The sequence below is a fragment of the Harpegnathos saltator genome, unplaced genomic scaffold, assembly GCF_003227715.2.
Source record: "Harpegnathos saltator strain DR-91 unplaced genomic scaffold, Hsal_v8.6 scaffold124, whole genome shotgun sequence".
Lineage (NCBI taxonomy): Eukaryota > Metazoa > Arthropoda > Insecta > Hymenoptera > Formicidae > Harpegnathos > Harpegnathos saltator.
This window is the reverse complement of record NW_020229900.1, coordinates 218,586-230,865: the sequence shown is the minus strand read 5'-3', so window position 1 is coordinate 230,865 and position 12,280 is coordinate 218,586. Positions and strand designations below refer to the sequence as shown.

General features: G+C 36.4%; 3 protein-coding genes and 1 long non-coding RNA gene across 5 annotated transcripts; 2 read left to right on the top strand and 2 right to left on the bottom strand.

Moving 5' to 3' along the window:
• Positions 1-502: 502 nt before the first annotated feature.
• On the bottom strand, positions 503-2,183 carry Archease (protein archease). 2 transcript variants are annotated; one of them, XM_011143420.3, is made up of 4 exons: positions 2,004-2,183; positions 1,768-1,792; positions 1,332-1,536; positions 503-940 (listed from the first exon to the last, which is right to left on the bottom strand). In XM_011143420.3, exons 1-4 carry the CDS (start codon positions 2,053-2,055, stop codon positions 755-757), a joined length of 468 nt encoding a protein of 155 aa, XP_011141722.1. In that variant the 5' UTR covers positions 2,056-2,183; the 3' UTR covers positions 503-754. The 2 variants fall into 2 exon arrangements, with proteins under 2 accessions (XP_011141722.1, XP_019697608.1); XM_019842049.2 differs by lacking the exon at positions 1,768-1,792 and having other exon boundaries at positions 2,004-2,070.
• A 1,397-nt stretch (positions 2,184-3,580) lies between these two features.
• On the bottom strand, positions 3,581-4,217 carry LOC112590253 (uncharacterized). Its single transcript, XR_003114080.1, has 3 exons — positions 4,186-4,217; positions 3,863-4,019; positions 3,581-3,629 (listed from the first exon to the last, which is right to left on the bottom strand). It is a non-coding gene; the product is annotated as an uncharacterized LOC112590253 (long non-coding RNA).
• A 2,910-nt stretch (positions 4,218-7,127) lies between these two features.
• Positions 7,128-8,649, top strand: RpL35A (ribosomal protein L35A). The gene is made up of 4 exons (XM_011143421.3): positions 7,128-7,294; positions 7,751-7,986; positions 8,335-8,493; positions 8,578-8,649. Exons 2-4 carry the CDS (start codon positions 7,753-7,755, stop codon positions 8,599-8,601), a joined length of 417 nt encoding a protein of 138 aa, XP_011141723.1. The 5' UTR covers positions 7,128-7,294; positions 7,751-7,752; the 3' UTR covers positions 8,602-8,649.
• A 597-nt stretch (positions 8,650-9,246) lies between these two features.
• Positions 9,247-11,348, top strand: LOC105184553 (SPRY domain-containing protein 7). The gene is made up of 4 exons (XM_011143422.3): positions 9,247-9,865; positions 10,414-10,691; positions 10,828-10,930; positions 11,024-11,348. The coding sequence occupies exons 1-4, from the start codon at positions 9,763-9,765 to the stop codon at positions 11,119-11,121; spliced, it is 582 nt and encodes a 193-aa protein (XP_011141724.1). The 5' UTR covers positions 9,247-9,762; the 3' UTR covers positions 11,122-11,348.
• Positions 11,349-12,280: the final 932 nt, after the last annotated feature.

Genomic DNA, 12,280 nt, shown 5'->3' with positions numbered 1-12,280 from the left:
GACGGATACATCGCGGCTTTAATGAAAATCTGACAATTGTGCGGACTTTGCACAAGTCACGATGTCTGATGAAAGAACGTCATTCCGCGATGTGACGTTCGAAAGAGAAAGAGAAAGGCAGATATAAAGAGGCAGAAATAAAGAGGGGGGAGAGTATGAAAAGCGTAGTGAAAAATATGTACAAAGATCGTGAGATAAAATCGAGCGTGAAATGCTAATCCGGTCAAAAGTGTAAGTGGAAATATGTCAGAGTGATCCACGGCATCGAGCAGGTATGCCAAACACCAAGATACATGACTCATACACACACACACACACACACGTAACCTTGCGCGAGCTAGTTGCACAATGACGATAAAAACTATCTCGACGAGACGTACCGGTATTCCGAGCGAAAACGGACACCTCCCGCGGCTCTCGATGAACGCGTGCGCGCTTCACCAGGTGCCCGTGACGTCTTGACACGCGCCTGAGTCAGGTCACCAAGAAGGGGGCCCGGTGCTTTCTTCGTAACGTATTTATTTGAACCCTACTCAACTACAAAAGAATCGTATCTTCTATGTAGGCCGTAGGGGAGGCCGCACCCTCCCTTCTCGCCCTCCGACGGCCGCGTCCCTCTGCTTCCCTCCAACCCTCTGTAACAGACCAGTCATCCCCACTTGGCCGTTGTCCGAAGGCGCGCGCGCTGCGTGAGGGAACACAGGGAAGCGTGTACGACGGGCAAGGGCCAGGCAGGGCTGGGCCGATGCGCTCGTTATATGTCGACGATGACGAACAGCTCGGGCCGATCCACCCTCGGACGATCGTAGATCTGCATCGCGGAATATGTGATGGCCTTCACCTCGGCTTCCTGCGTGTGTTTGCCGATCCTGAATTCCTCACCCAGTGCGGTCGCCTTGATCTTGAAGGCCTGCCCATCGAATTCCGTAATCTTCACCTTCTGATAACAGAACGCGCAAGAGTTTTATTTCCCTTGTTTCTGTCTCTCTCTCTCTCTCTCTCTCTCTCTTTCTCTCTTTCCTACTTGTTCAAATGGAAGTATATGAAGTCTAAGAAATTATTAGAGACAAAACATTATACATTGACAATGTTGTGCAGATCATGGGGCTATCGCTAGGTTGATCGAGTCCGGATAAGAGAATATATAAATAAAAAAATTCTGTTGGCAACAACAAAGAGCTCTTCGTTTCAGACCTCTCCCTTGCTATTCTTCGGACTCGTAAATTTTCGTGCGATTTCGGGTCTCGATGACATTCTTGCCGATCACTGTTGGAGCAATAGAAAAGCCGTGTTTGCAATTCTTAGAGAAGCCCCCGGGTAAGAGACTGTACCTTAGCGATGAGGAACGGCTCGGCGCAGAACATGTAGAGCAGCTCGTCGAGGAAGCGGAAGAGCAGATTCTCGAGATCGTCACCTTCGCACTCTATGTGATAAGTCTTCTCGATCTGCACGAGACTCAAGTCTGTCATGTAACCGAACATGGCCATGGCGCACTGCTCGAAAGCTTCCTCCATCGTGTCGCCCCATGCGTGTAACCTATGACGCAACGAGATGCAATAACATGTAATAAAGCGGAAGAGAGGAATTTAACATTGCCGCGAGGAGAATTTAACATTGTCGGCGCGCTTTACGCGATTTCACGCACAATTCGATGCGCGTGAAGTCGCGTATTTTTGCTCGCACGTTTTTAGGTTAATCGCTGAACGTTAACCTCCAAAGCCGGCGAGTCAGCGCGCGTTACACGAATTATACGAATGCGAAGCTTACTGTACGTCCGCAGTGTGGTCGAGATCTGCAACAGAAAATGCGAACTTCACTGTGAGTACCGCAGCCGAAGGGACTCGCGCAGAGACATGCGTCGGAAATTGCGCGATGACACCAGATCGATGATCGACGAGAAACTCCCGGGGGCTCGAATAGATCGCGAGAATCAGCGCGAGCAATTACCGCATCCGTGATGACAATGGTGATAATGGTGATAATGGCGCGGTGAAGATACTCACATTCGTATTTAACCGGTGGTATCGCGAGATCCTCTTCCGTGAGACCGTCCATGATCGCGTACACAGCTGACTGCGCCCACGTGAGTAAGCGATCAGCTGATTCACTGACGGGTTCAATCAACGGCGATGCTCGTCCGCGTAGGTCAGTTCACTTCGGTCAGGTGACGCTACCTGCAAGGCTGCCTGCCAGTCTGTCTGCTTGCCGTCTCTTGCCGATACACGTAGCTGTAAAATTTGAGAATAAAATAATCTTTTTCCGTCGAAAAATCACAAGTCTCGCCGTTAAAGCCGGCGGCCAAAATATTCTTTTTTGATGCTGCACGATCTTTTTATTTGCCCGCAGTTACGATCAAACGGCGAGTTAGCGGAGCATTTTATTTTTGAACAGGTCAACGGAGAAGAAAAATAATATTAGATTGAGTAATAAGTAATTTCGTATTTTGCGGGTAGATGGCGCTAAGAGGAAGTGTTTAGTAGAGTACCTCTAGTAAGAGTACAGACACCATTCCTGTGGCAGCCATGTTTGGGTCCAAAAAACCGGAAATTCATCTGTATGCGCGGAATGTTTAAATTCTGCTAAAAGAGATATCAAGCAAGATATTTAAATTTAATTTTGATGACTTATGAAATGACATTTATGTTACTATAGTTGTAAGATAGGACTTGTAAAATTGAAGTAGAAATATAATTGAGTTATTATTTTATATAAAAAATATATTATTCCTACATGATGATAATACAATTTCACAAATAGTAAAGTAATAACTTAATGACATCATATTGACATTGGAGATGTTAAGAAAACGTCATTAAATATAATATAAACAATATTTCTTTCCTTTTCTGGTGCCGTGCAGGAATCGTACTTTCAACCTTCTCCAACGATATTTATAACTGTCAGGCATCCTTATTACTCCATTCTATTTCCTGTAATAAAGAAAGTGTTTCATCTCCCCTTCAGATCTGTTATATTATCTACTTAAAAAATGTTTTCTCCTTTATTTTTAATCTTTCTTAATTCTTTTCTTTTATTAATTTATCGGTATCCAGAGAAAGTTTCTCTTGTTCCTTATTCACCTTTCTTAACAGAAGTTTTCTTTCTTCTACATATTAATTTTAATCTTCTGCAAACAAGATAAGAGTATAAAGCCAGCGGCACACGGTGCTTGTTTTCGTGCTGGATTGCTTGCTGGATGAAAATATTGCGTTGTGATTGGTACATTTCCGAAGATGGATGGAAATGCACCAATCAGAACGCAGTATTTTCATCCAGCAAGCAATCCAGCACGAAAACAAGCACCGTGTGCCGCTGGCTTTAGATACGAACCGTAATATTTTGATTATCTTGATATTACATTGAGTTATCTCGATGTACAATTAATGAAGATTAATTACATACGATATTGACTCTGTATCCAAATGGATGACGTTTAAAGACGTCTTAATCACGTATTATTGACGTCATTAAGTTTTTAGACATTACCCAGGTAGCAAGATGACGTTTTAATGACGTTATAATGACGTTAAAAACGTCTTAATGACGCCATAATGACGTCTTTAAATGTCATCTTGCTACTTGGGTATCTTCATACTTGGGTAATAATGAAGTGGATTCATTGATGATATCTAAATAAAATTTATTAATAATAAATGTTAATAACATTTAGTAATAACGATATGAATAGAAATAGTGTTATATATTAAAACATGTAATAATAACATACCATATGATGATGAAGAATAATAACATACCATATGATGATGAAAAAGATATTGAATATAAAAATAAAGAAATTGTGTATATAATATAACAGACACATAATTATATTGTGTATATATTAACAGACAACATAACATACCTCACACAAACGTGACTTTTTCGGCTGCCAGTTACTTAGACCTATATTTTTAATCCATAATATTTGTATTTCCCTTTCTTGTGGAAAGGAACACGTTTTAATTCCTTTAGTAGATGCACTTTTACAATTTTTGGCAACACATTTTGGCATTTTGATACTATTATAAAGGGCAGATTACTATTATATAACCTATATATCCATATGTTTACACATTGTATTCATTGTTATATATATTATCTAATTTATTTTATAAAGATATTAATTACAATATATAACATACAAAAACTCACTTTTCTTTTAACACACTTTTAATGTCCTATTACCTGTTTCTACTGCCTGTTGCCTGGCATTGTGCACGGATCTTTACTGGAAGTGGACCCAAACATGGCGGAACCAATCAAAACTCTGACATACGGTGTCCTTACTCTTACTAGAGGTACTCTAGTGTTTAGTGCAATCTTCTCTCCGTATCTGACACCTCAGGTCTGTTCTTTTTCGAAGAACTTCTGAACCAGTGTAATAAGTGGAATGACATAGATATATTTTCTCTCATTCTAACTTATTATACTAGTATGCACTAGTTCAAAAGTTCTTCGAAAAAGAACAGACCCTTTATATTGTTTTGAAAGGTTAGGTTTTCCTTACGTATCTTAGGGCCGGTTGCTTCAGCTTCTTGATAAGTTAACTGATAGTTAAATCATATGTTTGTCTTTGTTTTTCTTTCAATTTAAACGAAGACAGACATATGATTTAACTATCAATTAACTTGTCAAGAAGTTGGAACAACCGGCTCTTAAGTTGTTAATTGTCGAAATATATCCAGTAATTTTTATTTGGCGGCATTGTAAACATGGAGCGAAACAAGCGGTATTTTCGGTGTTTGATGCTTTTTTATTTTCGCAAAGGGAAAAATGAGACGCAAACCAAAGAAAAGATATGTGCTGTGCATGGAGAAGATACCATAAGCGAAAGTGAGTGCGAAAACTAGTTTGCGAAATTTCGTGCCGGTGATACGACATGTCAAGATGATAAGCGCTCAAGTAAGCTATTGGTGGTTGATGACGACCAAATCAAGACATTAATTGAAAATAACTCACGTTATACGACACAAGAGATCGCAGAGATAATCAATGTATCTCAAAAGACCGTTATGAACCACTTGCACACGTTTGCTACGTGTCTTAGTACGATATTTGGGTACCTCACAATTTGAGTGAAAATCATTTGATGGACCGCATCTCCATCTGCGATTTATTGCTCAAATGCAATAAAAACGTTCCATTTTTAAGACTGATGATAACGGGTAAGGAAAAGTGGATTGTGTATAATAATGTAGAGCACAAAAGATTGTTGGGAAAACGAGATATAGCGTTGCAAACCACATAGAAACAAAATATCCATATGTAAAAAGTCATACTGTGTATTTGGTGGGATTGGAAAGGAATCGTGTACTATGAGCTGCTTCCGCAAAACCAAACAATTTATTCCAACAAGTATTATTTCCAATTGGACTCTTTGAAGGCAGCAATCGATGAGAAGCATCCAGAATTAAGCAATTATGATATCATATTCCACCAAGACAACAATAGTCCTCATGTATCTTTGGCAATCTGGCAAAAATTATTGCAGTTTGGCTGGGATACCTTGCCTCATCCCCCATATTCACCTGATTCAGTACCGTTAAACTTTCACTTATTCAGATCTCTGCAAAATTTACTCAATAAAAAAAATTTTACTTTGGAGACCTGCAGGAAACATCTTGAGCAATTTTTCACTCAGAAAACTGGGAAGTTCTGGGTGGATGGAATCTTTAATTTGCTTGAAAAAATGGCGAAAAGTTATCAAACAAAACGGTGCATATATTGTTCATTAAAGGTATTTTTTTAATACAAAAATATTGTGTTTGAATTTCATCTAAAAATACAAAATTACTTTTTACTTAACCTAATAATACAACATCTATGTAATTTCTTATGTATACCATTATAATTGACAAGTAGACTTTAAAAGGTAAAGTAAAGATCAAAATTTTTTGAGCTTACTAAATGGAATTTGGTTTAATTGCACTTTCATTTGGGACTTCAAAGATGCAGAATGTTAAATTATGTAAATTACGAAAATCAATTACTTCTCTCGATGTTTCCACTACGAATAAACCGCCTCAATATTATCGAAGGAAGCTTTTGTTATAAATCAGTGCGATAGGAATAAAATATCCAGTGCGTGTATAAACGAGTCTACATATTTTTATATCTGTTGCTTTCAAGTAAGTGACATTACAGCATAATCCAGACAGAACAGAAAATCATGATGATGTCAAAATTATGAGAAAAACTCATTTTTTTATCATAGTTCGGTCATTTTTCCGTCATTTTGATGTTATCAATGTTATGTTCTACTTTTCGGGAATTTTCGTGTTTATTTAAATGCGGCAAGGAAGTAATAAAAAGAAATATTCCCATGTTGGCCTGTTAAGGGAATGGATCTAGTAAACCCCTCTAAACTTCTTATTGGCTCGTTAAAATAACAGGCTTAATAAATAATGTACTTCTAATAAAATACTTCTAAAGCCAGCGACACACGGTGCTTGTTTTCGTGCTGGATTGCTTGCTGGATGAAAATACTGCGTTCTGATTGGTGCATTTCCATCCATCTTCGGAAATGTACCAATCACAACGCAATATTTTCATCCAACAAGCAATCCAGCACAAAAACAAGCACCGTGTGCCGCTGGCTTTATTGAACCGCCAAAATAACGGGACAATATTCTTATATCCCTTATTTCATCCAGTTGTTAAGTGGTTCAAGTCTTAGCTAAATTTTACAGAGGCCGGTAAATTGGGGTTCGAGTATCGACTAATTTATATATCGGCAATAATGTTGCCCGTTATTTTGATAGACCAATAAGAATTCTGTGGTATTCATTAGTTATCCTTTTATGCTGTTTTTTATGTTTTATGGTATCATTTTAACAGGCCAATAAGGGGTTTACAGGATTATCAGACTCGTTATTTCGTTTAAATTATAATGTTTACAAATGACATAGATTTGTCATAAAAATGTCATAAAAATATTAGTTTGTAAAAAATCGAGTTGAATCGCTTTCGAATTCAAACTCGTGCCATTTGAGAATGGTATTAGATTTTTGAAGAGACACGTAAGATATTACTAGCTAGGAACTCTAGAAAGCGCATTCTCCTATTGGATACTGAATTATCGTTGGAAATCGGATGTAGTGTGAATTCTGCATAAATCCTGCATTATGGAACTTTTCATTCGACGATTGGCATTTGGAGGAGGAAGCTGGGATATTCACTAGTCAGAACCACAAGGAAGAAGGACTTTCCATTCTATTCAATTCTCTTGGGTTTTCTTTTCAGTTCTTGATATACTGTGTGCGTATTGTGAATACGCGAGATTGCGTATTTATTAGTAAGTATTGTTTAATATGATTCATTTCGCAAATAAATAATAGATACACTCTATGGAATATTGCGTCAGGTTGTCGTATGATTATTTATCTTCCTGTATTTCATTTAATATCGGATGATTCGAACGGATTACCGTCATCATTTTCATATGGTATACGCCGGAGAAACAATGAGAAAATAAATTTATTAAATCATACAGCTTCAAAATATTGTCAGTTACATCGTAACTGATGTTTAAGCCGATTTTTAAAAGAATATGATTTGGATGATTTTGGACAGCTAATTTTTGTCAATGTCTCTCGCGTATAACCTTCAAGTGCTTCGTCAAGTAATCTCCGAGAACACGTGAATTGTAATTTTAATTATAAACAAGGATTCCAAACTGTTTCTTCCTTTTGTTGTAAAAACTGTTTACATATATTGCTAATCGTGTTATTTGCTGTTCGGTGTTTTGTAGAAATGACGAGTAAAGCGAAAGTACCCAAGATGAAAGAACGCACTCCAGAGGACGCCCCTTTGAAGAAGAGGCCGTTCAAACGTCATGGACGATTGTATGCGAAAGCGATCTTTACTGGATACAAACGTGGATTGCGCAATCAACACGAACACACTGCACTGCTAAAAATTGAAGGAGCCGATACAAAACAGGATTCCAATTTTTATGTAGGAAAACGATGTGTGTATGTGTACAAGGTAAAGTTCTCCCTGTGCAGATAATATATTTTTTTCGCATTTACAAGGCAGTAACAAGATCTGCTTTGGTGTTTTGCCTTGACAATAATAAATTTAGTACTTTTTACAACAAAGATACTCAAATGTTTGCAAGAATGCAAGTAAAGAATTATAGACGAGGATAATTATTTGGCCAGTGGATAACATTTTTTACTGAATACAATAAAGACCAATTTAAAAAGAATTCTTTTTCACTGACTTGATGTAATGATTGTGATGCAATATTTATTCATTAATTCTTTAATATTTTTTTCCATATATTTGTATAAACATTGATAGTTTAGGAACTGTATTAAAAAATGATTTTAGGCCAAGAATAAGACACCTGTACCCGAAAATACAACAAGAAAAACTAAGGTTAGAGCTATTTGGGGCAAAGTTACTCGGCCCCACGGTGCCAGTGGATCAGTACGGGCAAAGTTCAAGAGGAATTTACCAGCCAAGGCTATGGGCCATCGTATCAGGATCGTAAGTTTTATTAAGTTAAAGTACCAGTGTCGATACATGTATACAGACGTTCATCATTGAAATTCAAATCTTTTATTGTTACAGATGCTGTATCCTAGTCGAATTTAAATATTCTTGTATAATATCATCAAATAAATATCATTTTATTAAAATCTACATTATTTTATTTTGTGCAAGATCCATTATTTATCTTTAATACTGTATGATGCAATAAGTGGATGCTACAAAGACCATTAACCATATGTTGATCCATGGTTATCTTATATTGTTGGTTACACATTAAATATAATATAGTTATCACATTAAACTTTATCATTTAGTTATATACTAAGTAAGTTTAATATAGTACAATTGTAATTTCGGATTTGTTAAGATCATTCCCTTAGGAAAAAATACTTTAAATGTTTAAAGTAACTAAAGATTACTTATAGTTAACTGTAAGTAATTTATAGTTAACTATAAGTAACTTTAGGTAACTATAAGTAACTTCGAGTTAATTTGAACATTTTAAAGTAATTTTTCCTAAGAGTTTGGTCGCAAACCAAATTGGTCGAACGCGGTATATTATTCGGCCCATACGTCACGAAAAAATACGCGGTAATGCATTAGCTAGCAGTTGCAGGATATGGGCAAGAGCACAGGCTTTTGCATAACGCATAAGAGAATAAACCAATCAGAGTTCTTCATTTCTGTCCTGAGGAGGGAAATGAAGAAAACTAATTGATTTATTCCCTTATGTGTTATATATTATGTGTTATGCAAAAGCCTGTGCTCTTGCCCTATCGCGTTGAGTATATAGATATTTGTACGCGTGCGCATTGTTATATTTATCCTTATTCTGACATGAAAGCGTAACCTAACATAACCTTAAATGTAAATACTGTGCTATTCGTATAGCATCGCGCCTTTTAAAAAGTTCCACTGTCAAGTCGCGAGGAGGTGTCACAAAATATGAGCCACTGCACTATTAGAGGCACGTCGTGATTTCTTATATTAATCGGAATTTCTAAAACACGGAGCCATCTTCGTTTGAGTTACGCGTGGGTTTGAATAACGCCTAGTTGGAAAATTTCTACGTCAGTCACGGTGCGCGATCGTTCATGAATGAGTTTTGCGTATTGTAGAAAAGCAGTGAATCATCAATAGACTCCGACAGAAATAACTCTGAACGAGAGAGAACGATCGTTTCTCTCCTGTGTGGTCGTTGTGAATTATGATGCCATATTCGTCCTTCTGAAAGGAGTCTCATCCGGACGGCAAGCGCGAACGATGTTTTGCTGTCTGAGAAATTGTTTCGACGGCCTCGGTTTCGCCACGGCTCAAGCACCGCAGCGAGAACGAAATCCCATCGCCTTAGACACATCCCACATGGGTAACTATCATCGGAGACAAGTGTTAAATGCGCTTTGTACCAATTTGACGTGACGCGACGCTAATACGTTTAACTCATTTGTGTCATTAGGAAACTTGGAACATATGATTGAAATATATCACTGAATCTGCATAATATTGCAGGAAACATTCGCTAATATCCCTTGTAAATTACTGAGATCATTATTTCTATAGGTTTTATCAAAATACATTCCGATATATTCTAACAACTCTTATTCATGTTTATTCTTTAATCAATTTGTGCAATGCATATTGGATAATGTGTTTTGATTATCAAAGAAACTGAATAAAGGCTCGCATCAGAATATCGTTAATCATTTTGGCATTTTGGGGAAGGCAGGAAAGGGGATTTCTAATTTATATTCCAGACATCTCACATAAATTGATTTTTCTTACGTATCATGGATTTAATGGCTTCCTTGTATTCAATGCTAAAATGTTATGCTTTTTATGTATCTATGCTTTTACATAAATTATGTAAAGATATTTTAATTGTAAGATATAATTCTTATGTGCATTTTTATACAGGAAACGAGGTAGTGATAGTAAAAAATGGTCTAAGAATATGCGGTAGTGGTGGTGCCTTAACGAATGCCCCTCTTGTTCAGAGCAAGAGTTATTTTGAAGTAAAGATTCAACAAGGTGGTATATGGGGTATTGGACTGGCCAGGAGAGCTGCGGATCTCAATGCTTCTGTAGGAGGAAAAGACTCAGAAAGTTGGGCTCTTAATTCGGATGGTATCCTAAGACACAACGAGCAAGAGTTACACAAAATACAACAACCTGTACAGGAAGGGGATGTCATTGTGAGAATCATTGTTATTTAATTTTAGTAACCTAAAAAATTAAGGCTTCTGGACGAAAATTTAAGAGATGATACAACCATAATTTGCGCTGTGATTGATATTTTCTTTGAAAATAATTAGAGATTCACTTTCCCAGGGAATATCCTATGATCATGTTGAATTGAATTTTTACGTGAACGGAGTATCCATGAATGCTCCAGTTATTGGTATAAAGGGACGGGTTTATCCAGTTTTATATGGTAAGCATTTTGTATCTGAATAAATACATGTAATAAACACGTATCACACACCGTTTGCGATAATTGTTTAAACAGTAATATTTTAACTTACAGTGGACGATGGAGCCATTCTAGACTTAATACTGGACAATTTCGTCCATGCTCCGCCAATGGGTTTCGAGAAAATAATGCTGGAACAATCATTGCTCTAGCAGAATGGAAGTAAGATCGTTAATGTATCGTCAAAGCTGACATTTTTCGTCCATTTCGACTTTAATTGAATATTGGAACCAAACTAACAATAAATTGAAGAAGCAGGTCATTAAGGCATTAGTATTAAGAAATAACGTCACAAAATATAAATTCGTCATAATAATCGTATGATGACACATGAATATACTTAATTGTGAGGAATGTGAAATAAACGATTTGCCTAATATGTGAATCTATTTTTCGATCTACACTCTACAGAGAACACATTCATGTAATAAGTAGATTTTACATAATTAGCTGAGAATTCTTCGAGTTTTTTTTTAATTAATTAAAATTAAAGGGTTTATGACATATTAATCGCTCGAATGTGTGATTTAAATTCAGCTCTATTCTGATCTGTTCTATCATACAATATAACTATATACTTTTGTTTGTATAATTGTATAATAATAGATATAATATATTCATAAATATGTGTGTACAATTCGTGTAATATATATAATATATATGTATATATATATATATATTGTATATACATATATATATATACGTATGTATGCATTGTATACATAATGATTTATTGATCCTTAGATGACTGATGGTATGATATATACACTGGCTTAAATAAGGTACCGACGGCTTTAGGCCTATTGTTCGCTTCATTAGGCTAGTGTCATGGCATTTCATGAACTATCTTTGTTTATAGTTCCTCTCTCTTATGATGAATATTGTATTAAACGTTAAAGCTAATGTCTCGCTCTGCCTAATATATACCGAAAACTCACTTCTATTTTTACATCATCGATCGTGTGAATCTTTAACAATTCAGTTTCGCGTATATATACGCGTACATGAAATAAATACGCGTACATGAAATAAATACATTTCTTCCGACATTACCGAACGCACGAAATTTTAATATATTCTTAGAAAAGATGTAAAGGGAATTCGTTATCGTAATATAATCTAACCAACAAATCTTGTGCTTACTAATTTTTGTGCTCACTAATTTTTTTCTCTGATATAAGAATCGATCACAGTCAAATAAGCGCCTTTTATTGCAATAAGACGACGATTAAATAAAATGCACGTTAAACTAAATATTTTGCGCTTATCGACGACGCAATGAGCTTTTTATCTGATGATGTGTATCAAAAG